The sequence below is a fragment of the Heteronotia binoei genome, chromosome 15 (genome assembly GCF_032191835.1).
Source record: "Heteronotia binoei isolate CCM8104 ecotype False Entrance Well chromosome 15, APGP_CSIRO_Hbin_v1, whole genome shotgun sequence".
Classification (NCBI taxonomy): Eukaryota; Metazoa; Chordata; class Lepidosauria; order Squamata; family Gekkonidae; genus Heteronotia; species Heteronotia binoei.
In genome coordinates, this window is record NC_083237.1 from 33365895 (window position 1) to 33389046 (window position 23152).

General features: G+C 45.5%; 1 protein-coding gene across 1 annotated transcript; it reads left to right on the forward strand.

Annotated features, from left to right (window-relative positions):
* The first annotated feature begins 16105 nt into the window (after positions 1 to 16105).
* LOC132583365 (vomeronasal type-2 receptor 26-like) lies at positions 16106 to 20881 on the forward strand. The gene is made up of 5 exons (XM_060255021.1): positions 16106 to 16179; positions 16562 to 16853; positions 17418 to 17792; positions 19216 to 19342; positions 19980 to 20881. The coding sequence occupies exons 1-5, from the start codon at positions 16106 to 16108 to the stop codon at positions 20879 to 20881; spliced, it is 1770 nt and encodes a 589-aa protein (XP_060111004.1).
* Positions 20882 to 23152: the final 2271 nt, after the last annotated feature.

The following is a 23152-nucleotide window of genomic DNA, read 5'->3' on the forward strand; positions in this document are numbered from 1 at the left end:
CACCAAGAACAGCTGCAGTTTGATGTCGCCCGCATGCCTCACTTCCCGTTGATTCTAGGCCTTTCCTGGCTGAAGCTGCACAACCCCATCGTGGACTGGGCCCAGCAGGAACTACGCTTCCGAGACCCATGCCCCCATCTGACTCCTCCCACCACTCTAGCAGCCGGCATCCCGAGTGGTGGTCCTCAGCTCCCTCAGAAGTATGCGGATTTCGCCGATGTCTTCGAGGAGACAGGAGCGGATCAGCTTCCCCCTCACCGACCCTATGACTGTGCCATTGATTTGGTACCTGGGGCACCACTCCCGGTGGGGCGTCTGTACCCAATGTCGGAGCCTGAGTTGGCAGCTTTGCGAGACTACCTGGACAAGAACCTGAAACGCGGATTCATCCGACCCTCAACTTCTCCCCTGTCTGCCCCAGTCCTCTTCGTGAAGAAGAAAAGTGGGGAGCTCCGGCTGTGCAATGACTACCGGGCCCTGAACAAGATCACCATCCGCGACCGGTACCCTCTACCACTGATCCCTGAACTCTTGGATCGTTTAAAGGGGGCCCAAATCTACACCAAGCTGGACCTCCGCGGAGCGTACAATTTGGTGCGCATACGGCACGGAGACGAATGGAAGACCGCGTTTGGGACCCGATACGGGCAGTACGAGCACCTGGTGATGCCCTTCGGATTGACCAACGCCCCCGCTGTCTTCCAGAGGTTCATGAATGATGTATTCCGGGACCTGCTCGACCGCTTCACGATCATATACCTGGATGACATCCTAATCTACTCCAGCAATCCTGCCCAGCACGCCGAGCACGTCCGCCAGGTCCTGCAGCGCCTACGAGCCCATGGCCTCTACGCCAAGCTGGAGAAGTGTGACTTCGACCTGCGCTCTGTCGAGTTCCTCGGTCACATTGTGTCCCCACAAGGGATCTTCATGGACCCGAAAAAAGTAGAAGCGGTCCTGACCTGGCAGGCTCCTCAGAATCGCAAAGACCTGCAGCGATTCCTTGGTTTTGCCAACTATTATCGGCAATTCATCCCGGCCTATGCCTCCCTGACAACACCCCTGACTCAACTACTCCGCCCCAAAGAACCCTTCTGCTGGTCCCCAGAGGCCGATAATGCCTTCTCCACCCTGAAGACTCGCTTTGCCACCGGGCCACTCCTGAGATACCCTGACCCCCAGCTTCCCTTTACGGTGGAAGCTGATGCCTCCAACGTGGCCCTGGGAGCAGTGCTGTCCCAGCGCGAGGAGCCGTCTCAGCCACTCCAGCCCTGCGCCTATTACTCGCGCCAGCTCACGGCTGCGGAAAGGAACTATACCATCTGGGAGAGGGAGTTGCTCGCGATCAAGGCGGCCTTTGAGGTTTGGAGGCACTACCTCGAAGGGGCTCGCCACCCTGTTCAAGTGCTCACTGACCACCGGAACCTAGAGCACCTCCAGACCACCCGCCGTCTCAACCAGCGCCAGATCCGGTGGTCCCTATTCTTCTCTCGCTTTGACTTCCGGATCTCCTACATCCCCCATACCCAGAACCGGAAAGCAGATGCGCTGTCCCGGAAACCAGAATACGCCCCTGCTTCAACTGAGGCCGCGCCCGCTGCTCCCATCCTGCCGCCCTCAGTATTTGCAGCCACCTCCACTTCACCCACACTCGTGGAGGACATTCGTGCTAGCCAGGCCAACGATCCCTGGGTCCAGCAACACCTCCAGGCACTCCAAGACGACTCGGCAGGCGAGTTCACGACTCGAGGCGGTCTCTTGCTACACCGCGAACGCCTCTATGTGCCTCCCGGGCCCTTGCGGGCAGAAGTGCTTCGCCTGACCCATGACTCGTTACCCGCCGGGCACTTTGGACAGCATAAGACCACCCACTTGCTGACGCGAGAGTTCTGGTGGCCACGAGTTCGCTCCGATGTTGCCCGCTATGTCAGCTCCTGTGACGTCTGTCGGCGGGCCAAAGACGTCCCGGCCAAACCCTCGGGGTTGTTACAGCACTTGCCCGCACCCTCAGGACCCTGGGACACCATCTCGATGGACTTCATTACAGAACTCCCACGATCCAAAGGTCAGACTTGCATCTTGGTGGTCGTCGACCTATTTACCAAGATGGCCCACTTCATTCCGTGTCCGAAACTTCCCACAGCTCAGGAGACAGCCCAGCTCTACCTGCAACACATCTTTCGTCTGCACGGACTCCCAGCCCACCTGATCTCAGACCGGGGCCCCCAGTTCTCCTCTCGGTTCTGGCAAGCCCTCCATTCCAGCCTGGGTACTCGAGTACACCTGTCCTCAGCCTACCACCCACAGACTGATGGTCAGACAGAGCGCACCAATGCCACGCTAGAGCAATATCTCCGCTGCTACACCTGCTACCAGCAGGACGACTGGACCAGTCTGTTGCCTCTAGCGGAGTTTGCATACAACAACGCGGTCCACTCGTCCACCCAAATGACCCCTTTTGCTGCAACCTACGGGTACCACCCGCGGTTCTTCCCAGCGATCCTGCCACCCACGAATGTCCCCGCCGTCGCGGCCTACCTGCAAGAACTCCGTGCCAGCCAAGACTTGCTCCGAGAGCAGCTACAGCAGGCCAAGGAGGCATATAAACGGGCTGTGGACCGAAAGAGGCAAGAAGGCCCTCCAGTGCAGCCGGGGGATCAGGTGTGGCTCTCAACTCGCTACCTGCGCCGGCCTGGTCGGTCTCACAAGCTGGATGCACGGTTCATTGGACCCTACCCCGTCGTAGAACAAATAAACCCCGTCGCCTTCCGGCTCCAGTTGCCACCCCACCTCCGCATTCACCCTGTGTTCCATCGCTCCCTCCTTGTTCCAGCTGCACCCCCTGACCCAGCTCGGCCTCCTTCCCCACCGCCGCCACCACCGGTGTTGGTGGATGACGAGGAAGAATATGAGGTGCGCCAGATTCTGGACTCCCGGTACCATCGTGGAGGCCTCCAGTACCTTGTGGACTGGGAGGGATACGGCCCAGAAGACCGGTCCTGGGAACCTGTGGACAATCTTCATGCCCCGGACTTGGTGCAACAATTCCACAGCGACCACCCCGACCTCCCAGGCCCCTCGACGGAGGGGGGCCCTGGGGGGGGGATAGTGTCATGGGTGCTGGGGACCCTGCAGAAGAAACCGAGCCTGCAGAGCCTGCAGAAGGAACGGTGCCCCTGCCACCTGCACCAGTGCCCCTGCCTCCTGCTGAAGAAGATCCAAGCCCCCCTGCCTCGCCCTCTCTGGTGGGTCGTGTGCGTGACCGCCTTCGTCAGGACCTCAGGGATCGGAGGAGGGCGGCACGCTCACAAGCAAGACGCTCCCTGAGCCCTGAGTGGTGAAAGGATTCTGGCCCTTCTAAGTGTGAGGATGCTTAAGTTTTGGCAGGATCCTGGCTGCTGCTCTGAGACAGCAATTAGCCCAAATGAGCAACAGGCAGCAGAGGGCTATATAGCTGTGGGCTTTGGGAGGAGGCTTTGTGGAAGCAACTAGTCACATACCTGACATCCTAGCATCCACTCCGGCTCTTGACTTTGGCTTTTGGATTCCTGACTTTGGCTTGGACCTCTGGACCCCCTGACTTCGGCTTCTGAACCTCTGACCGGTGATACCTGGATTGCGATTCTGTTTTGGCGCCTTGGACCCACCTTGCTCACGAGTTGCCGACCTTGGACTGCCCCTGGACTTTGCCTGACTCAGCCCCAGCTCGTGACACCTAACCACGTGGTGGAAAAACAAGTAGGCGAGTTTCTTAGCTGTCGGTAGTTGTTTACAGGGAATGAAATGCGCCTGCTTGGAGAAGGTGTCCACTACTACTAGCACTACCGTTTTTCCCTGGGAGGCTGGGAGTTCCACTATAATATCCATCGATACTATGGACCAGGGCCGGTTTGCGGTGGGGATTGGATGTAGCAGCCCCGGGGGTTTCCCCCCCCCCTCCGCTTAGCCATTACACAGATGGGGCATGAACTCACAAACTCAGAAATGTCTTTCTTCATTTGGGGCCACCAGAATTGGAGGTTCACTAAATGCAGGGTTTTTACGTAGCCAAAGTGACCGGCCAATTTGCTGCAGTGGCAATGCTGTAGGACCTCTGCTCAGAGGGACTTTGGCACATAGAATTTCCCTTCATGGTACCAAAATCCCCCCTCTCCCTTTAAAATCCCTTCCAGCCTCCCCTCTCCTTCCTTTTCCATTTCTTCAATGAGTCTGTTTCCCCCCCCCATGGTTCTGGTCGCCCCGTTTTCTTCCCGGAGTGGGTAGTCACCCCCCCCCCGGCCACTGTGGAAGGGGGGATGATTGAGTCTATGACTTCTTCCCTCTGGCTCTCGTGCTGGGGCAAGCAGGAGAGAGCGTCGGCTAGAAAGTTCTTGGAGCCCAGAATGTGTTTGAGCACAAAGTCAAATTTGGCAAAGAACCACGCCCACCGGATTTGTTTGGTGGTCAGTTTCCTCCGGCCTGTTAGAGCTTCTAAATTTTTGTGGTCGGTCCAAATTTTGAACGACACCCGGGCCCCCTCCAACCAGGACCTCCAAGTCTTTAGAGCATATGTTACGGCAAACGCCTCCTTGTCCCAGACCGACCAGTTGTGCTGCTCATTAGAGAACTTGCGCGAAATGTAGGCACAGGGCTGGAGCCTCCCCTCCTCATCTTTCTGCATTAATATGGCTCCTACGGCCACATCGGAGGCGTCGCATTGGACCACGAAGGGCTTTAGCTCGTTTGGATGGGCTAACACGGGTTCACTAGTGAACAGTCTCTTAAGTTCATCAAAGGCTGCTTGGCAGCTAGGAGTCCACGGCAGCCTCGCCCCCAGTTTTTTGGCTTCCGGCCCCTTCCCCTTCGTTTTCAGGAGATTGGTCAAGGGCAGCACTACTTGGGCGAACCCCTGTATGAACCCCTTATAAAAATTTGTGAACCCGAGGAAAGATTGGAGCTGTCTGCATGTCCTCAGGGGTTCCCAATCTAAAACCGCTTGAATCTTGGCTGGGTCCATCGCTAGTCCCTTCCCAGACACCTGAAACCCCAGGTAGTCAAGTTTTGTTTGGTGGAACTCACATTTCGATAATTTTGCATACAGTTTGTGCTGATACAGAGTCGTTAGCACCTTTCGCACCAGGGGCACATGAGACCTTAGATCTTTCGAGTAGATAATGATGTCATCCAGGTACACCACCACCCCCTTATACAGGTATTCCCGCAACACTTCATTTATAAAGTTCATGAACACCCCGGGAGCCCCCTGCAAGCCAAACAGCATCACTAGGTATTCGAACTGTCCCATGGGTGTGTTGAACGCCGTTTTCCACTCATTCCCCTCCTTAATTCTGACCCGGAAGTAAGCGTCCCTCAGGTCTAGTTTGGTGAATATCGAACCTTCCAATACTGTACTTAATAAGTCTTTGATCAGGGGGATGGGGTAGGTGTCGGACATAGAAATCGCGTTTATTCCGTGAAAGTCTGTGCAAAGCCTCAGACTTCCATCTTTCTTCTTCCGGAAGAGGATCGAGGCAGCATGGGGTGCAGTCGCTGGCCTAATGAACCCCCGCTTCAAATTCTTATTGATGAATTTCCCCAATTCATCATTCTCAGCTCACTCCATTGAGTACAGATTAGCTTTGGGCAGTTCCTGCCCCGGTATCAGTTCAATTGCACAGTCTATGTCTCAGTGTGGTGGGAGCTCGTTAGCCTCCTCCTCGCTAAACACCCTGCGGAGGTCCCGGTACTCCTTCGGGATGGAGCAGACCTCTTCCACTGACACACACATTTTTTCGTTCACCGGGGGAGGCATTGGACCCCACTTCCCCTGCCAGTGGTGGTAGGCGCACCGCCGGTCTGTAAAGTCTGTTGTCTGTGCTTCCCATTGTATGTCCGGCTGGTGGTGAGCCAGCCATCCCACCCCCACCACCACATCAAAAGACGAGGAAGGGGCAATGACGAAGGCCTCCACCTCCCAGTGTTCCTGGATCCCCACTGGCAGTCCCTGGGTTTTCTCTGTGCAGGGCTCCCCCCTCATGGCTGTCCCGTCCATCTGCTCGAATTGGATTGGGTGGGGAAGTGGGACCTTGGTTAACCCCAGGAGGTCCACTAGCCTGGGGGTGATGATTTCACGGGTGCAACCTGAGTCTACTAAGGCCCGGGCATGCATGAACAGCTTCAATTTCGGGTTTAGCAAAGTCACTGGTACAAAGAGTAGGGCCTTGGTTATTCTCACCCATAGTGGTGCCGTCAAATCCACGACCTGCCATCTGGCACCTCTCAGTGCAGGTCGCTCCCGTTTTTCGCCGGCTCCCACGATTCTTCTCCCGAGTCCTTGGTTATTATAGATTCCTTGTCAAGCACCATGGAGGTGGCGACGCTGCCCCAACTGGGCTCTTTGGTCTTGCCCCCTGATTTCTTTTGCCTGGCCGCTGTTGGTTTTGGAGTTGTGGGGGGTGTGCGTGGCTTCTCTGGGCAGTTGGCTGCGAGGTGCCCGGGATCGCCACAGCGGAACCATCGGCGCCCCGGAGTCGGTTTGGGGGTGCCACCTTGGGATACAGCCTTCTTCGGCTCCTGTTTGGTCCTGGCTTTGGGCTCGCGTCCCCCTCTCACCCCTTGCTGCTGCTGCCATTGCAGGGCCATGTGCTTGAGGTTGGTCTCCACTTCTCCGGCCAGTTGTATCCAGCCCACTAGGGTGGTAGGGCGGGCTTGCTGGAAACACCAGTCGAGGATGCTGGCATTAAGGCCGCGGTGGAAGGCCTCATACTTCATTCTCTTGTTCCAGCTGTGGATCTTGGAGCAATGTGCCCGGAAGTCAGCCGAATACTCCCTCACAGTTCTCGACCCCTGTTGCAGCTCCCGCAGGGCAGTGAGGGCCTGCACCTCCTGCAGTGGGTCACCGAACTGCTGGAGCATAACTTGCAGAAATCCCACCACGGTGGTCAGTTCGGGGCCTCAGGCTTCGTACAGGCTGACAAACCACCACCTCACAGCCCCCTTTAGCTTCGACCCCAAGTAATCTACTCGACTGAGCTCAGTGGGGAAGGTGTTCCCCCAGTGGGTCATAAAGCTGTTGCACTGGATAGTGAAGTACTCCACCTTCTCTGGGTCACCATCGAAGGTGATCTGTAGCTCTCGGCCCCGGCCTCCTGCCCACGGTACTAGGGGTGGCTGGCCAGTGGGCCCCATTGGCCAACCAGGCGGTAAGATAATCCCGGGGGGTGCTGCAGGACTGGGGACCAGTGGTGGACCCGCTGGAGCTGGTGGCACGGCTGGCCCACCCGGAGGGCCCCTCGGTTGGTCTGGCTGCGGGGCTGGCAGAGGCTCTGCCAGCTCCTCTGGCTGGTTGACTGGCGGGTTGGCTGGCAGCTCCCCCGGCTCCGGGCGCTGCGCTGGCTCCCCTGGCGGGGCTCTCATCTGCTCTCGCATCTGGACCAGCTGCCTCTGCACTTCATGTGAGATGTGCATGTTGCTCAACTGGAGCTCATTTCGGATCTCCCTCATCCAGATCCATATCTCGTTCCTCAGCAGCTGGACATCGTCCGCCCCTCTCGGGCCTCGGCTGTCGTCCTCCCCCAGACCTTACTTTCTGGTGATTCCTAAAATGGTGGTGGCAGCAGCACTTTCGCCAGCCATGTCATTTATTAAAAAAGAAAGCCTGCATTTTTCTAACCTTATAGAGCCTGGCTGACAATAATTTCATTATGTACTCAGTGCTCAGTTCACTTTTTGTTTATGGACAGGAATGGCCTGTTTCAGTTTGCAATGACAACTGCTACCCTGGCTCCAGCAGGAAGAAGATAGGAGAGAAATTTTGCTGCTATACTTGTGATCCATGTCCAGATGAAACGATCTCTGAGCAGATGGGTGAGAACTTTCCTGAGAGTAAGCCCTATTAGTTAAAATGGGAGTTACTTCTGAGCAGGCCTCATTTTTAGCAGGAGCTCACAGGACCAGAGCTCCGGAACCACTAAATTTTATTGTGCTCTTTCTTACTTACCCCCCCCCCCAAAAAAAAAAAACTTGCTTATGGGCTCCATTGTTCATACCCCCTGTGAGAATTTTGCTGAACTCTAAGATCTGACAAACTTTCTAATATTTCCCCCCACAAAAAATGGAAAAATAACCAAAACATATAAAGCAAACAGATGGAAATCTTCATCAGGACACTGTGGTCACATAAGAAAGTAGTTTAAAAAGGTATGATGGGAGTTAGGTTTTATTATAAGAATTATAATTCAAGGGTTTTTTTTAAGGTAAATGCTAAGCTGATATAATTTAGTAAACTTTCAGGTGATGTCAGGGGTGTGTGGCATATGCAAATTAGTTGTGTACTTGAGCTCTGACATCACTTTTTCTGCAAAATGACCCATGCTTTTGAGTATAACTGCTATGTATACCTTACCATTCTTCTGAAAGGCTTACATCATTCCCCTCTCCTCTATTTTACCCTCACAAACATCTTGTGAAGTAAATTAGGCTGAGAGTAACCAGCTCAGTGTCACCCAATAAGCTTCCATGGCAAAGTGGGAATTCAAACTCAGGTCTTCCAGACCCTGTTTCAACACTCCAACTGCTAGACCTTGTTGCGACAGCCAAAATTAATCATAACCCATAGCATAAGATGTTCAACAAATCAAATACTATGATGGCTTACACCATCTGTAATTTGGCACACATCTTTTGGCCATTTTCCCCCTCTCTTTTGAATTCTCAGTGCAATCTTGAGGTCCCATGAGGAAGCCCCATTGAATGGACTTGACTGGGATTCTATGTAGACTTCCTCAGGCTTCCTCTGTAAGATTTCAAAGCTATGTCAAGGAAAAAACATGTCATTATTTCAGGGTTGATTCGTGATGTGACATTCTTGTAGCACAATCCTGAACAAAATTACACCCTCCTAAGACCATTAATTTTCGTGGACAGAACGTTATAACTCTGTTAAGTCATTGATCCATTGGTTGAATTTATGAATATTTAGGGTTAGGGTTACTTGAATTTTCCAAATACTTCAAGTATTTCTTGAAACCAACAGGGTAAAAACCTACAGGGTTCTTTACTTTTTGTGCATCTGCATTCATTTGCTGATTAAATAATTTAACCTTTCGCTTTATAAACATACAAAGCTGCCTTATACTGAATCAGACCCTCAGTCCATCAAAGTCAGGATTGTCTATTCAGTCTGGCAGCAGCTCTCCAAGGTCTCAAGCTGAGGTTTTTCATGCCTATTTGCCTGGACCCTTTTAGTTGGAGATGCTGGGAATTGAACCTGGGATCTTCTGCTTATCAAGCAGATGCTCTACCACTGAGCCACCATCCCTCCCAAAAAGTCTTGACATGCCTGCCCCTCATTTTCCTGGTAGCCAGCTTCTGTTGACTTTGCAACAGCTACACAGGGCCTCTCCTTCTCTAAGGAGTCCTCATTGTTGCAGAGTCTTGACTGACCATGGTTACTGATATTGTGGCTTAGGAATTCCTAGAGATTTGGACATGATGTCTGCAGATGGTAAAGTCAGGGAACAGGAATGGAAGTCAGAGAAGATGTGATGCCCATTTGCTACAAACCTCCCCAAAACTCATGTTTTCTAAAGAATGACATTTTATGTTCACAATAATAAATTGATAACAGCAATTATGTAACTTTCAACTCATTTGGTGTATACTTGAGACAGAGGCTTGCAATATTTCAACAACTTTCCCTTTTTTTCAGATATGGATGCTTGCATCAACTGTCCACAAGATCAGTATTCCAACAAACAGCAGAATCAATGTGTTCCCAAAGAAATAAGCTTCCTCTCATTCAAAGAACCTTTAGGAATCATCTTGACTTTGTTGGCTATTTCTTTTTCCCTAATCACAGCTATGGTACTCAGAATCTTTTTGAAGCACTGTGACACCCCCATCGTCAAAGCCAACAACCAGAACCTTTCTCCTGATTTCCCTCCTCCTCTGTTTCCTCTGCTCCTTGCTCTTCATTGGACAACCTGGAAAACTGACCTGCCTTCTCCAGCAAACTATGTTTGGCATTGTGTTCTCTGTGGCTCTTTCTAGTGTACTGGCTAAAACCAGTGGTTCTGGCCTTTGTAGCCACAAAACCAGGATCTAGGATGAGGAAGTGGTTGGGGAAAAGACTAGCCAATTCAATCATTCTTTCTTGCTCCTTTTTTCAAGCAGGACTTTGCAGTCTTTGTGCTTACCCTCCATTTCAAGATACAGACATGCACTCACTGCCAGAGAAAATCATACTCAAATGCAATGAGGGCTCAGCTGCCATGTTTTACTCTGTCTTAGGTTATATGGGCTTCCTGGCCACTGTAAGCTTCATTGTGGCTTTCCTAGCCAGGAAGTTACCTGACAGTTTTAATGAAGCCAAATTTATCACTTTCAGCATGCTAGTCTTTTGCAGCGTTTGGATATCCTTTGTTCCAACCCACTTGAGTACGAAAGGGAAATCCATGGTGGCTGTGGAGATCTTCTCTATCTTGGCTTCAAGTGCTGGTTTACTGGGGTACATTTTTACCCCCAAATGCTACATGCTGAGGCCTGAGCTGAACAACAGAGATCATGTTATAAGGGTGACAATGTGAAGAGAATATTAATATTGTTTGGATAATTTATTTTTTGTGTGGGTCTCAAGACCTGACAAAAGATATAAATGTGGTTACAGCATCTTCTTCTTGAATGCAATGCAATTGGCTGTGCAGATCTATCTCCCAAACCAAAGAAACTAAGATGTATTTCTTTAGCTGGGAACAGGGGAGATAAATCTGCACAGCAGATCACTCTACTTCCAATAAGAAGATGCCGCAAAGTCACCTGCATTGTTGGGAGGAGATGGATGGCAGAGTCTCAGGTAATTACTCTCAGCATTTCACATGTAAGGATACAGCAATCTCCAATTTTGACATATTTATTTCCTACACTGTCTTTACCCCAGAATTGAACCCAAACAAATGGTAATCACATAACCTAAGCTTATTATTCCTCTTTGATTCTCAAATCTGTTAAACACCTTTATAATGCTTATGATAATTTGCTGCTCACCCTCTACTATATGTATAGATTGGTAATTCCAGTTTTGTTTCTGCCTCTGCTTTGACTCTAATTGGCCCTTCCTGGCAACAACCCCCCCCCCCCGCTCTTTCAATATGTAATGGTTGAGGAAATTCTGTTTCACTGTATCTGAAGTAAGCTTGCACACAAAAAGCTTATACCTTGAGTAAAACTTTGTTGGTCTTAAAGGTACCACTGGACTCATCCCTCTTCTAGTGTAGAGAATGCTCAGAGATACTTTTAATGATGACTGAATTACATTAACTTCTTTGTGGTGGCTGTCTGATAACACCTGTCAGGCCAGAGAACACCCACTCTCTCCTATTATTTCATGAACAACAGGGCAATCAGTCTGAGCAGGTGAGCAAATGAAGTGTTCTGGGTTACATCTTATGTCAGGCTGCAATAGCCTCTGAATTACATTCATACTTTTTGATAAACTCCGAAAGGGATGCAAAAAGGTTCTTTTTTAAAAAAAAATAATTCTGCTCTGAATACTATTTATGAACAGTACAAAAACATGAAGGTCCCAATTTATGTGTATGTGTTAAATGCCATCCAGCACTTCTGACCTGTAGTGAAGCTATGAATTATTAACCTCCAAAGAATCCTTTGTTCAATTCATGCCAACTGAGGGTCATGGCTTCCTTGACTGAGTCAATCCATCTCATGTTGGGTCTTCCTCTTTTCCTGCTTTTCCTGTCAGTGTTGTGTTTTCCAGTGACTCTTCTCATATTTTGAGCAAAGTACAATTGCCCTAGTTTAGTCATTTTAGCTTCTAGGGAGAGGCTTGATTTGAGCTAAAACCCACTTATTTGTCTTTCTGGCAGTCAATGGAGCCATAAAACTCACCTTCAACACAACATTTCAAATAAAATCAACTTTCTTCTTGTCAGTTTTCTACATTGTCCAACTTTCACAGCCATACATAGTAACAGGGAATACTGTAACATGAATTATCTTGATCTTGCTTGCCAGTGACACATTCTTACATTTAAGAAACTTTCTAGCTCCTTCATGGCTATGCTTCCCAGTCTCCTTTTGGCTGAAGTCTCCCTTCTGGTTAATGAAGCCCCAATTTAATCAACTCTAATTATCCTGACCTGGATAGCCTGGGCTAGCCCAATCTCATTCGATCTTAGTAGCCAAGCAGGGTTGTCCCTAGTTAGTCTTGGGATGAGAGATCACTAGGGTTGCAATACGGAGGGAAGCAATGACAAACCACCTCTGAATGTCTCTTGGATTGAAAACTCCATGGGGGTCACAGTAAGTGAGCTGTGACCTGATGACAACAAAAAAGTGATTTAATCAAGTTTGATTTAATTATTGCCTAATGTTGACCCAAGTTCATATAAAAATGGTGTGTTTTTTGCATGAAATACACTTGAAATTCAACATGTATTTCATACAGAGTGTAGACATTCATCAATCTTGTTTTTCATATGACAGGATGGTTCATATATATTTTTTAATGTTTATAATCCAAGGTCATTTATATTGAATAGGCAACCACCATTCACCTCAAGTGTCGTGCATGACATCATCACAAGTTTATAAAATAAAAAATAAGCAAAACAGGCAACTTTAGTTTACCATGTTTAATTAAATAGTCCTGTTGCGAAATTGCCAACTGGGTCTCTGGCCATTACAATCACCATTTAACCAGTAGGTAGAGTCATAGTCAAAATTATTGGTTTCCAGCTACCTAATAGATTTTCAGAGAACAAAACAAATGACAGCCTATGAAAGAGTCTATAAAATCCCCAAGCTGGCATCTGCTCTTCTGTTATTCCATAATCTCCACTTTATTTTTAAATTGAATTTTTTTTAACTGAAGTATATTCCTCTTCCTTCTATGCCCACACATTTTAACAAAAAAAAAATTAATGCACTCAATAAACCTGAATTGGATCCCTTCTTTTTTCTCTTTCATCTTCAGCTTCCAGGTAGCTAAAACAAAAGGCTATTAGTTAAAGGGCTATTAACTGTAGCAGAACTAGTACTGGATACAATGAGGTACATGGAACTGGTAATTGGCACAAGTTAAGAAAAGTTTTGTCATCAGAATGGTGCCAGTATTCCTGTTGCTTCTCATTCTACTGCCTCATGATGCATGCAAGAAAAATGTCATTAATTGCACTTCAGATGATGACCCTCTGCCTACTCCTCATGAATTTTACCAGCCAGGTGACCTTATTATTGGTGGGATTGTCTCTCAGGTCTTCAACTTCCACAACACTCCCAATTTCACATTGCAGCCAGCACAGACTTTGTTTAATGAACCTATGTAAGGAATTATTTGAAACTCTTTTTGTTTTATCTCAATGTCTCAGGACTTCACCTATCAATTTAAAAGATGCAAGATCTTTAGTGCCTGAGGAGTTTACAATCTAAACTTTGAAATAATACAAAGACCAAATTGTGAGAAATATATTGAGGTAAGGATAACAGAGGTGGAATGTGGATACATTCCATTTCTATATGCTTAGACTTTACTTTAGTGGATCAAGGGAATGCCAGACTTCTGTTTTTATATGTATTTGGAATGTTTACTGGTTTTTAAGGTTTTAAGTGTTTAACTGTTTTAAATGTTTAATGGTTTATATATTTAAATATTGTTTAATTTTTTATGATGATCAATTGCTGGAAGCCGCCCTGAGCCACTTGTGGGAAGGGCGGGATACAAATCATAGATAGATAGATAAATAAATAAATAAATAAATAAATAAATAAAAGGATTAAACCAAATTTTACATGGAAAAGGTATGATTTAAAGAGAAATCTCATGGAAATAACAAAAATAGGACATTGTGGTGGTGGTAAAGAGGGGAGGAATCTGATAACTGCCATCCCAAAAACATAGATTAGTAGTGTGAGAAGAAGGGAACCAAAATGTATGCCAAAGTTTTCATGGAAAGGGTTGTTTTCAGGAGGAAGAAAGCCTGAGGTGGCACGATGTGGGTGTTTTGCAATGAAGGTCCAAGGACAAGAGACAAGAAGTGCGAAACGGCAGAGTAGAGGGTTCAGTCTCAGACAAATCTTTTCATAAATGTCCACGAATGTTGTAATTGTTTATTCTATCCAGCGTTGTCACATCTATAATGTTGCTTTCTATTTAAGGACTTTATCACATATTACACACTAATTTTGACATAAAATTAAATGTAATGTAAAATGATATCAAATCACAGTCAGCTCATGGCAACCCTATGTTTTTCAAGGCAACAGATGTACAGAGATGGTTTGGAATTGCCTGCCTGTGCAGATCAACATTCAACTTCCTTGGTGGTTTCCTGTACATGTACTAAACAGAGATGACTCAGCTTAGCTTCCAACTGATGCAATCAGTATAATCTGTATCCAGGTCAGGCTAATATCTTTTATTAGGTCCAACCAAACCATTTTATTATCTCACACTCATAAAAAGCAGTGGGCTATCAGCATGGGCTTTGAAAGTAACACTGAAAATGCAAGGCAGAATACATCAGGATTTTACATCAAGTTCCAAGCTTCTTCCTTTGTGTAGGTTTTATTTTTTTTATAGCATCTACCCTGACAAAGAATTCTGGAGAACTCAAAAACTTGCACACTATTGTGTGTCATTTGGCTGCTTTCTAATCAAGGGTATTATATGGATGGAGTTCTGAGTTTTAAATCCTACATCACTGTGGGTTGAACATATACCTCTTCAGAAACAGCTTGCCCTGCTTATTCTCATACATACACCTTTAGTATTGTAATGTGAATCTTCCCTCCACTTGTTTGGAGGATTTGCATCCAGATAGAGTGGTGTTCATTGAATCCAGTGATGCTACTGAGTTTATTTTGCATTTGCACCATATTCTCAGGCTTACCTTTCTTATGGAAGATGCACCTCTATCACAATATATGTGAATCTCTCCATTTTGATTTAGAAATAATTGATTCAGTGTTGTCTCAAAGTGATTAACGGAGATGTGATCTATGACTATGCATTTGGAGCAATGGAATACTCAACAAATGGTTCACATAATTTCACTTTGTTTTTCCAATTGTTATAGAAGACATACTGCACATGTGGAGGAAAGATTGGGAAATAATTACTTTCAATTCATGCAAGCAGAAAGCAAGGAGCTTTTTTTGGTGACTCCTTTTGCAGAAGGAATGTTGCCTACTTAGAAATATTCTGTAGGGCTTAATCCATCATTTTCAATAATTTGAACAGAAATTTGGATTACTCCAGTATACTATAATTTTGGCTAAGTGCAAATGACAGGCATAGCACAGTCTGGCCATGCTTCTAATTTCATCCTCTGTGTGTGTGTGTGTGTAGTTTTATTCAGACATCCTACTTTTAACCCACTGCACTGTGTACTCACCCCATGATGGTTTGTTCTGATTATTGCTTTGGGGCAACCATGGAGCAAGCAGTTGGGCAGCTGTATTATTATTATTATTATTATTATTATTATTATTATTATTATTATTATTATTATTATTATTATTATTATTATTATTATTATTATTATTATTATTATTATTATTTGTCTTTTGCACATGTGCATAAGCATATATCTACATATATCCAAAGCACTGGCTCCTTTTTGGCACCGTGATTTCAGTGGTTCTTATACAGCTGAATTTTCCCACCAAAAAACACTCCTTTTCCTGTCTGATCTTACTCCTTTTCCCATTCATTTCATAAAGTTTTCCTTTTTCTCCCCCCCCCCCATAGAGTTTTCTCAGCAGAGCAATATTATGAAGTGGCTGGGAGTAATGTTCTGGGGGCAGAATCCTGGCTGTCGATATGGGAGCCTAAATAGGGACTATATCCAGTGCCATTTCACCTAAGAAACAGCAGAAGGGGTAGTTTTCTCTTGAATTTGTCAGTCTGAAACACATATACATACACATGTGGGCTCCCAATCACAACAAAATACTGCAGTGAAGGAGCATGCAAGCAGTGGTTCAAAGCGCTTGCATGAAGATCCAATGATGCCCACATCACTGCTTTTTTTTAACTGCAAAAATGGAAGGGAAGGTTCAGTCTTCCTAAAGAGCTTTAGAGTGCAATAGAGAGTTCAGACATCCAGAAATGTGGGGTAAAACCAACAACATCCATAAAGACTGGAATTTTCAAGGAGTCAAGAAATTCGCAATCAGAGCAGGGTGAGAGGGGGAGCATGAATGAGGAACAAAGTATTGTTTGGATGTGCAATTTAAATCTGCTGGATAACAGATCAAACAGCTTGTCTGATTGTAGCTTTTATATTTTAATAGGGGGGAAATCTTTTCAAAGGATGTCTATAGGCCACATGATAAGTTGGCTTTAAAAAGGGATGAGACAAAGTCATGGATTGTAAATCCATCAACTGTGATTGCCCACAATGGCTAAATCAGTCTCCATGCTTAAACCACTAGTTCTGGGAGGTAAAAACAGAGGGAGGTTGGGTCTCCATGCCATGGTTCTAAGTTGGTCATCAGGGGCTTTGTGTGGAAGATCTTATGTTGAAATATTGTTCAAGTCAACACCCTTGGACTCTCATTGCAGGTCAGTGCCAAAGAACTACCAGCATAACTTGGCCTTAACATTTGCAGTAAAAGAGATCAATGACAATCCCAATCTCTTAACTAACATCACATTGGGGTTCCACATCCTCAACAGCTACTATGTTCCAAGGATGACCTACAAAGCCACCCTGAGCTTGCTTTCCACACAGTGGAAGTTTGTGCCCAATTTCAAATGTGATACACAAAACAAACTCATAACAATCATTGGAGGACTTACAGCTGATATTTCAGTCAACACAGCCAGCATCATTTCCATCTACAAGATGCCACAGGTAGGCAATTCATCAAGGCATATATACATTCTGCACTGTAAAAAAAATCACATTCATTTACAGTCCTTTAGAAAATTAACAACACATTTTTTTCAGCTTACATATGGAATATTTTCTCCAGAGCCTGGTGACAAAATGCTATTTCCTTATTTGTACCAGATGGTCCCAAATGAAGGCTCTCAATATATAGGAGTTATTCACTTACTTCAGCATTTTAAGTGGAGATGGATTGGGCTTGCAGCTATGGACAATGACGACGGGGATAGTTTTTTAGGAACCATGATACCATTGCTTACTGAGAACGATATCTGTTCTGCCTTCACATTAAGATTGCCAAAAATAACTTATTGGCAGGAAGCAATAGACTTACTTGCAAAGCAAAGAGATGCTTATGCTATTCACAATAGGACAACAGCAAACGTATATTTTGTGTATGCTGTACCCGCATTTGTGTTTGCTTTGAGACTATTGTTGTTTCTAGCACCCTTTGTGTCATTGCCACCTGTGCATAAAGTGTGGATTTTTACATGCCAATGGGATTTTGCATCATTTTCCTTTGAAAAGAATTGGGATATAGAAAGTTTCCATGGGGCCATATCCTTCACAGTGCACTCCAGTCAGCCACCTGGATTCCAAGAATTCCTTCAAGACATCAGTCCTACCTGGGCAAAAGGAGATGGTTTCATGGAGAATTTCTGGGAGCAGGCATTCAGTTGTTCACTGAAAAATTCAGATCTTCTTAGGGACAGCAACAAGACCTGCACTGGTGAAGAGAAGCTGGAGAGCATTCCAATGATTTTGTTTGAAATGAGCATAATGGGCCACAGTTACAATGTCTACAATGCTGTCCATGCTGTGGCACGTGCTTTACATGGCATCCACATCTCCAGAACCAAGCACAGAAGACTTGCAGAAGGAAAGAATGTGGAACCATGGCAGGTAATTACTCTTTAATGGCCCAGCACTAGTATTAATTTACACTGTCAGAGGTTAATGGGAGAATTCAGTGTAAAGTATTCCACTGAAACTGTACTCATAAGTGTTGGGCATGCTGTATCAAAGATAGTAATTCCTTCTCAAGATGTCTATCTGCTCCTACAGCTGTAATGTAAAAGGAAAAAAATGAGGAAGTTCTTGCAAAACATAATCAACACACATTAAAGTATAACAAAAGTAATGTAGGCTTTGTTAAGCAGGGACATTGCAAAAGTTACAGTGCAAACCTGAGCAAAGTTGCACCCTTTGAAGCCCATTGAAGTAAATGGACTTAGAAGGATGTCACTCTGGTAATGTAGTGTTAATCAACATCTCATTGTTGTTTTGCTCCCCCCCTCCCCAATATCAATTAGATCCATCATTTTCTGAGGAGCATTGTATTCAACAACAGTGCTGGAGACACTCTGTCTTTTCATGAAAATGGAGAAATGAAAACTGGATTTGATGTAACAAACTGGGTAACATTCAACAATGGCTCCTTTGCTAGAGTACAAGTGGGGCGATTGGATCCCTGGGCTCCAGCAGGGAAAGAGTTAACCCTTAGAGATGATCAAATTGTGTGGCATAAAACCTTTACACAGGTGAGGCATTGAAGGAGAAGCTGAACTCTATAACAGAGTGGGAAGGTTGCTGGAGCCTATAATATCAAACCTCCTTGTCATTGCACTGATACTAGGGTTCCTTCCTTCCTTCCTTTTTTATAATATAGTACTTGCCATCCAACTATCTATTAGCGTGTTTGGGGATTAAGATGGTCAGCATTAGTCTCCTTTCTGAGACCAATCTGGCAAGAAAATGTTAGGCACCTGTTTCAGCTGCTCTTACTGCTGTCAAGTCGACAGATTCAAGAATGAGTCAAAGTTGATACTAAGTTCCCATTTATTGATAACCGGTACTCTGGTGCAAGCCTCTAGCTTGCTAAGAATGAAACCAATACATTGATACATGGGTTTTAAGGTACACTTCAAAAACATTCCTACGGGGGGGGGGGGGGTTACAGGAGGAAACCTTCACATACGACTACTAGATACTTTCTCAGATGATGGCTAGCAAATGCTCTTGAATTGTTATGCAAGGCCTCCTGCCACCTCAGGCCCCGAGAAGGTGCAGGCTAGTTCCTTTACACCAGTTACAAATCAAAATAAGAAAAAGGGGGGAAGGGGAGCAACTAAGGTAGAACATTAGCAGCAGTGGATCCATTATGATTTTAACAGGGCCTATTGCTTAGGCCATGATCTCCCCGTCTTAAGTCGTTATTAGTCGATCTTGACAACTGCATTCTATTGCAACAGTGCACATCCTGCCAGTCTGGTATTCCCAATGCATATTTTCACTGTACTCATCTCCCTTTACTGTTTATGGGCAGGGATGGCCTGTTTCAGTGTGCAATGAAAACTGCTATCCGGGTTTCAGCAGGAAAAAGAGAGAAGGAGAGAAATTTTGCTGCTATGATTGTGATCCATGTCCGGAAGGAATGATCTCTGAGCAGATGGGTAAGAACACCTTCCTGTGAATAGCTTCATTAACTAAAATGGGAGTTATTTCTGAGTAGACTTGCCATTTCTACCCTGCTTTTCTCTTGATTGGCTTACACCCATTTCCTGGGGTCGTTTTGTAGAAAAACAGGTGGTGGAGCTCATTAGCATATGTCCCCCCAGCCAAAAGCAACCCAATGCAAGAAAAGAGAGCCCTGGGTGAGCAAGGCCTGTTTGGGTTGGCTAGAGATCCTCCGCATATACCTGCTGATGTGACCTTGGGCCAGCCACAAGTTCTCTCAGAGCTGTTCTGCTCAAAAGCAGTTATGAGCAAGCGATCTCAGGCCTAATTACCTCACAGTCACAGGTGTCTGTTGTGGGGCGGGGAAGAGGAAGGAGATTGCAAGCCGTTCTGAGACTCCTTTGGGTAGTGAAGGGCAGGGTATAAATCCAATCTCCTTCTTTTTAACCAATTTGAAATACCTATATAAAACTCCTCCCCTTCTTCACTACAATGACTCCTCAAAACGCACATTTTCTGAACAATCTGTAAGCTTCCACAGCCATTGTAATAGAACAACCATAGTTGTAGCTACTGGTTGACAGACTTGCAATAAATGCTTGAAATATTTCAACAACTTTTCCTTTTTTCCAGATATGGATGCTTGCATCAACTGTCCACAAGATCAGTATTCCAATGAACAGCAGAATCAATGTGTTCCCAAAGAAATAAGCTTCCTCTCATTCAAAGAACCTTTAGGAATCATCTTGACTTTGTTGGCTATTTCTTTTTCCCTAATCACAGCTATGGTACTCAGAATCTTTTTGAAGCACTGTGACACCCCCATCGTCAAAGCTAACAACCAGAACCTTACCTACATTTTCCTGATTTCCCTCCTCCTCTGTTTCCTCTGCTCCTTGCTCTTCGTTGGACAACCTAGAAAACTGACCTGCCTTCTCCGGCAAACTATGTTTAGCATTGTGTTCTCTGTGGCTCTTTCTAGTGTACTGGCTAAAACCATTACTGTGGTTCTGGCCTTTGTAGCCACAAAACCAGGATCTAGGATGAGGAAGTGGTTGGGGAAAAGACTAGCCAATTCAATCATTCTTTCTTGCTCCTTTTTTCAAGCAGGACTTTGCAGTTTTTGGTTAAGTGCTAACCCTCCATTTCAAGATACAGACATGCACTCACTGCCAGAGAAAATCATACTCAAATGCAATGAGGGCTCAGCTGCCATGTTTTACTCTGTCTTAGGTTATATGGGCTTCCTGGCCACTGTAAGCTTCATTGTGGCTTTCCTAGCCAGGAAGTTACCTGACAGTTTTAATGAAGCCAAATTTATCACTTTCAGCATGCTAGTCTTTTGCAGCGTTTGGATATCCTTTGTTCCAACCCACTTGAGTACGAAAGGGAAATCCATGGTGGCTGTGGAGATCTTCTCTATCTTGGCTTCAAGTGCTGGTTTACTGGGGTGCATTTTTACCCCAAAATGCTACATCATCATGCTGAGGCCTGAGCTGAACAACAGAGAACATGTTATAAGGATGAAAATGTGAACAGAATATTGACATTGTTAGGATAATTTGTTTTCCTTTGTAGGGCTTTGAAATGTCAGAAAATTACAGTTATGCACAGACCTATAATAAAGTTAGCCATATAAGTTTGGGCGTAATATTCTTAAAAATTCTCTCTGAGGGTTTTCAAGAGGAATGAGAAGCAGAATTGTTGGTTTGCTATTTCCTTCCTCTGCGAAGTCCTCCTTGATGGTCTCCCATCCAGCTACTGAAATCAAAAACACATCACTAAAAAAATTTAAAACCAAGCAACAACGCACTTACAAAAACATAAAAAACAAGAATTTTATCATAGAGCAGGATCACTGGGGAGAGAGGAACTCCAGATGAAACAGAAAAAGTCTTCGTTTGCAACAGAAGGAGACAGGCGAATTTTAGTGCCATGACTGAGAAGGCCCTCATTCTGCTTAGAAAAAATAAAGTGGAAAGCACATAAGAGTGCAGAATAAAGCTTCCTAGAGCCCGCAAATAATAAACAATGATTATATTCAAGCAATCTTTAAAATTATAATTGTACCATTAGTAGTCAATAGTATAACTAGAGCACCAAAATTCTACATACAGTGCAAATGATAAAAGGTCTCAAATGCAGTATCTGAGAATGCATATAAAATTCACATGTATTCATTTCATATTGTTTTGTTTGTTTTAATCTCAATAAGGATAAAATACCCTATTCAAATTAATTGTGTCCAACTGACATCTACAAAGAGTTAAAGAATGTGATGTGTTTGAGAAACAAATCCACAAGGAATTTAAGCAAGAGTCATTGAATTCAAGGAGTAATCATTAGTTATTCATGGTTTGCCGTGACAATATGGTTTCAAAGGAATCTTCGTCAGATGGTTATCAGATCTGCCTGAAAGATGCCACCTACAATAAATCAGACACTACAGAAATCATACAGCTACACATCATGGCTAGGAGGAGCTTCTAAAATACATTTGACTGTTCATGAACTCTGTGTCACTACTGTGTTGCTCATCTAGGAAGAGCATAGGTTTGCCAAGTCCCCTGCGTTCTGGAATGGGGAACTTTTGCACACATGCAACACAATGATGTCATCCAAAAGTGACGTCATTGTGCCCATGATGACACACACAGACACTCTAGGCATTTCTGGGGAAACTCTAGTTTTCCGGAAATGCCTTGAGTGGGCGTTGCATAACATCACCGGTGCAATTATGTCACTTCCAGGTGACGTCATCGCTCCAGCGATGTAGGGGGAGGTTTTCCCTGTCAGCCCGATGTGGGCTGGTAGGTTGAGAACCTCCTGGGCAGGGGAACCCCCACCTGGACCGGGAGCTTGGCAGCCCTAGAAGGGCAACAGCAGACTTCAGCCCACCATATAATGGTAGTGGCACTTTCTCTCACTAAGAATTAAAATTTAATACCTATAGCAGATTAAATTTCTGTACAGAAAACTGACATGTTTTAATCATTCTTGGGGCATGTGTGATTCCTGGCCCTTGTCAGCTTCATGACTTTCCTAGCTAGAACATTACCCAGCAGTTTCAGTGAAGCCAAATTAATTGTTTTCAGTATGTTGGTCTTTTGTAGTGTTTGGGTATTCTATGTTCCCAACCAATTGAGTACAAAGTAGAAATCCATTGTGACTTTGGAGATCTTCTCCATCATAGCCTTTAGTTTACTAGGTTGTATTTTCCCTAAGTGCTACGTTATTGTATTGAACAACCAGAAGCAGTTAATCAGACAAAAACTGAAGAGATTATAAACTTGTATCTGTAGTAGCAGTAATAAAATGTATTGAGTAAAGCTGCTTGTATTTGCAATTTAACATATTTCTTTATAAATGCTGCAAGACTCTAGTTGATTAAAAAGAGGTAACCTGGTACAATTTCCACTCAGCAAAACAGCACGGGGGGCAGGATTCCATCCTCCCCATGCACTGTGATTGTCCCAACCAGAATTTGAGCCTTGCTGAATAGATTAAAGTAGGAGAGGAGGAGGGAGGAGGGAAGATATTGTATCTATACCCCACCCTTCACTCAGACTCTCAAAGTGGCTTATAATCTCCTTTCCCTTTCCATCTTCACAACAGGCATCTTGTGAGGCAGGTGGGGCTGAGAGAGCTCTTTCAAGAACTGCTCTTGTGAGAACAGCTCTGAGAGAACTTGTGACTGACCAAGGTCACATGAGCAGCAACCAGGACTGGCCCAAGGGTGCATAGTGCCCCAGGCAGGCTTCCTGCCTGTCACCACCCTGCCACCACCACTCTGGTCCTTGCAGCCA

Coding starts and splice junctions, on each gene's coding strand:
- LOC132583365 (XM_060255021.1), top strand. CDS start 16,106: ATGTGGGGTAAAACCAACAACATCCATAAAGACTGGAATTTTCAAGGA. Junction 16,180..16,561: donor AAATTCGCAATCAGAGCAGG/GTGAGAGGGGGA, acceptor CTCTCATTGCAG/GTCAGTGCCAAAGAACTACC. Junction 17,793..19,215: donor AGAATGTGGAACCATGGCAG/GTAATTACTCTT, acceptor GTTTATGGGCAG/GGATGGCCTGTTTCAGTGTG.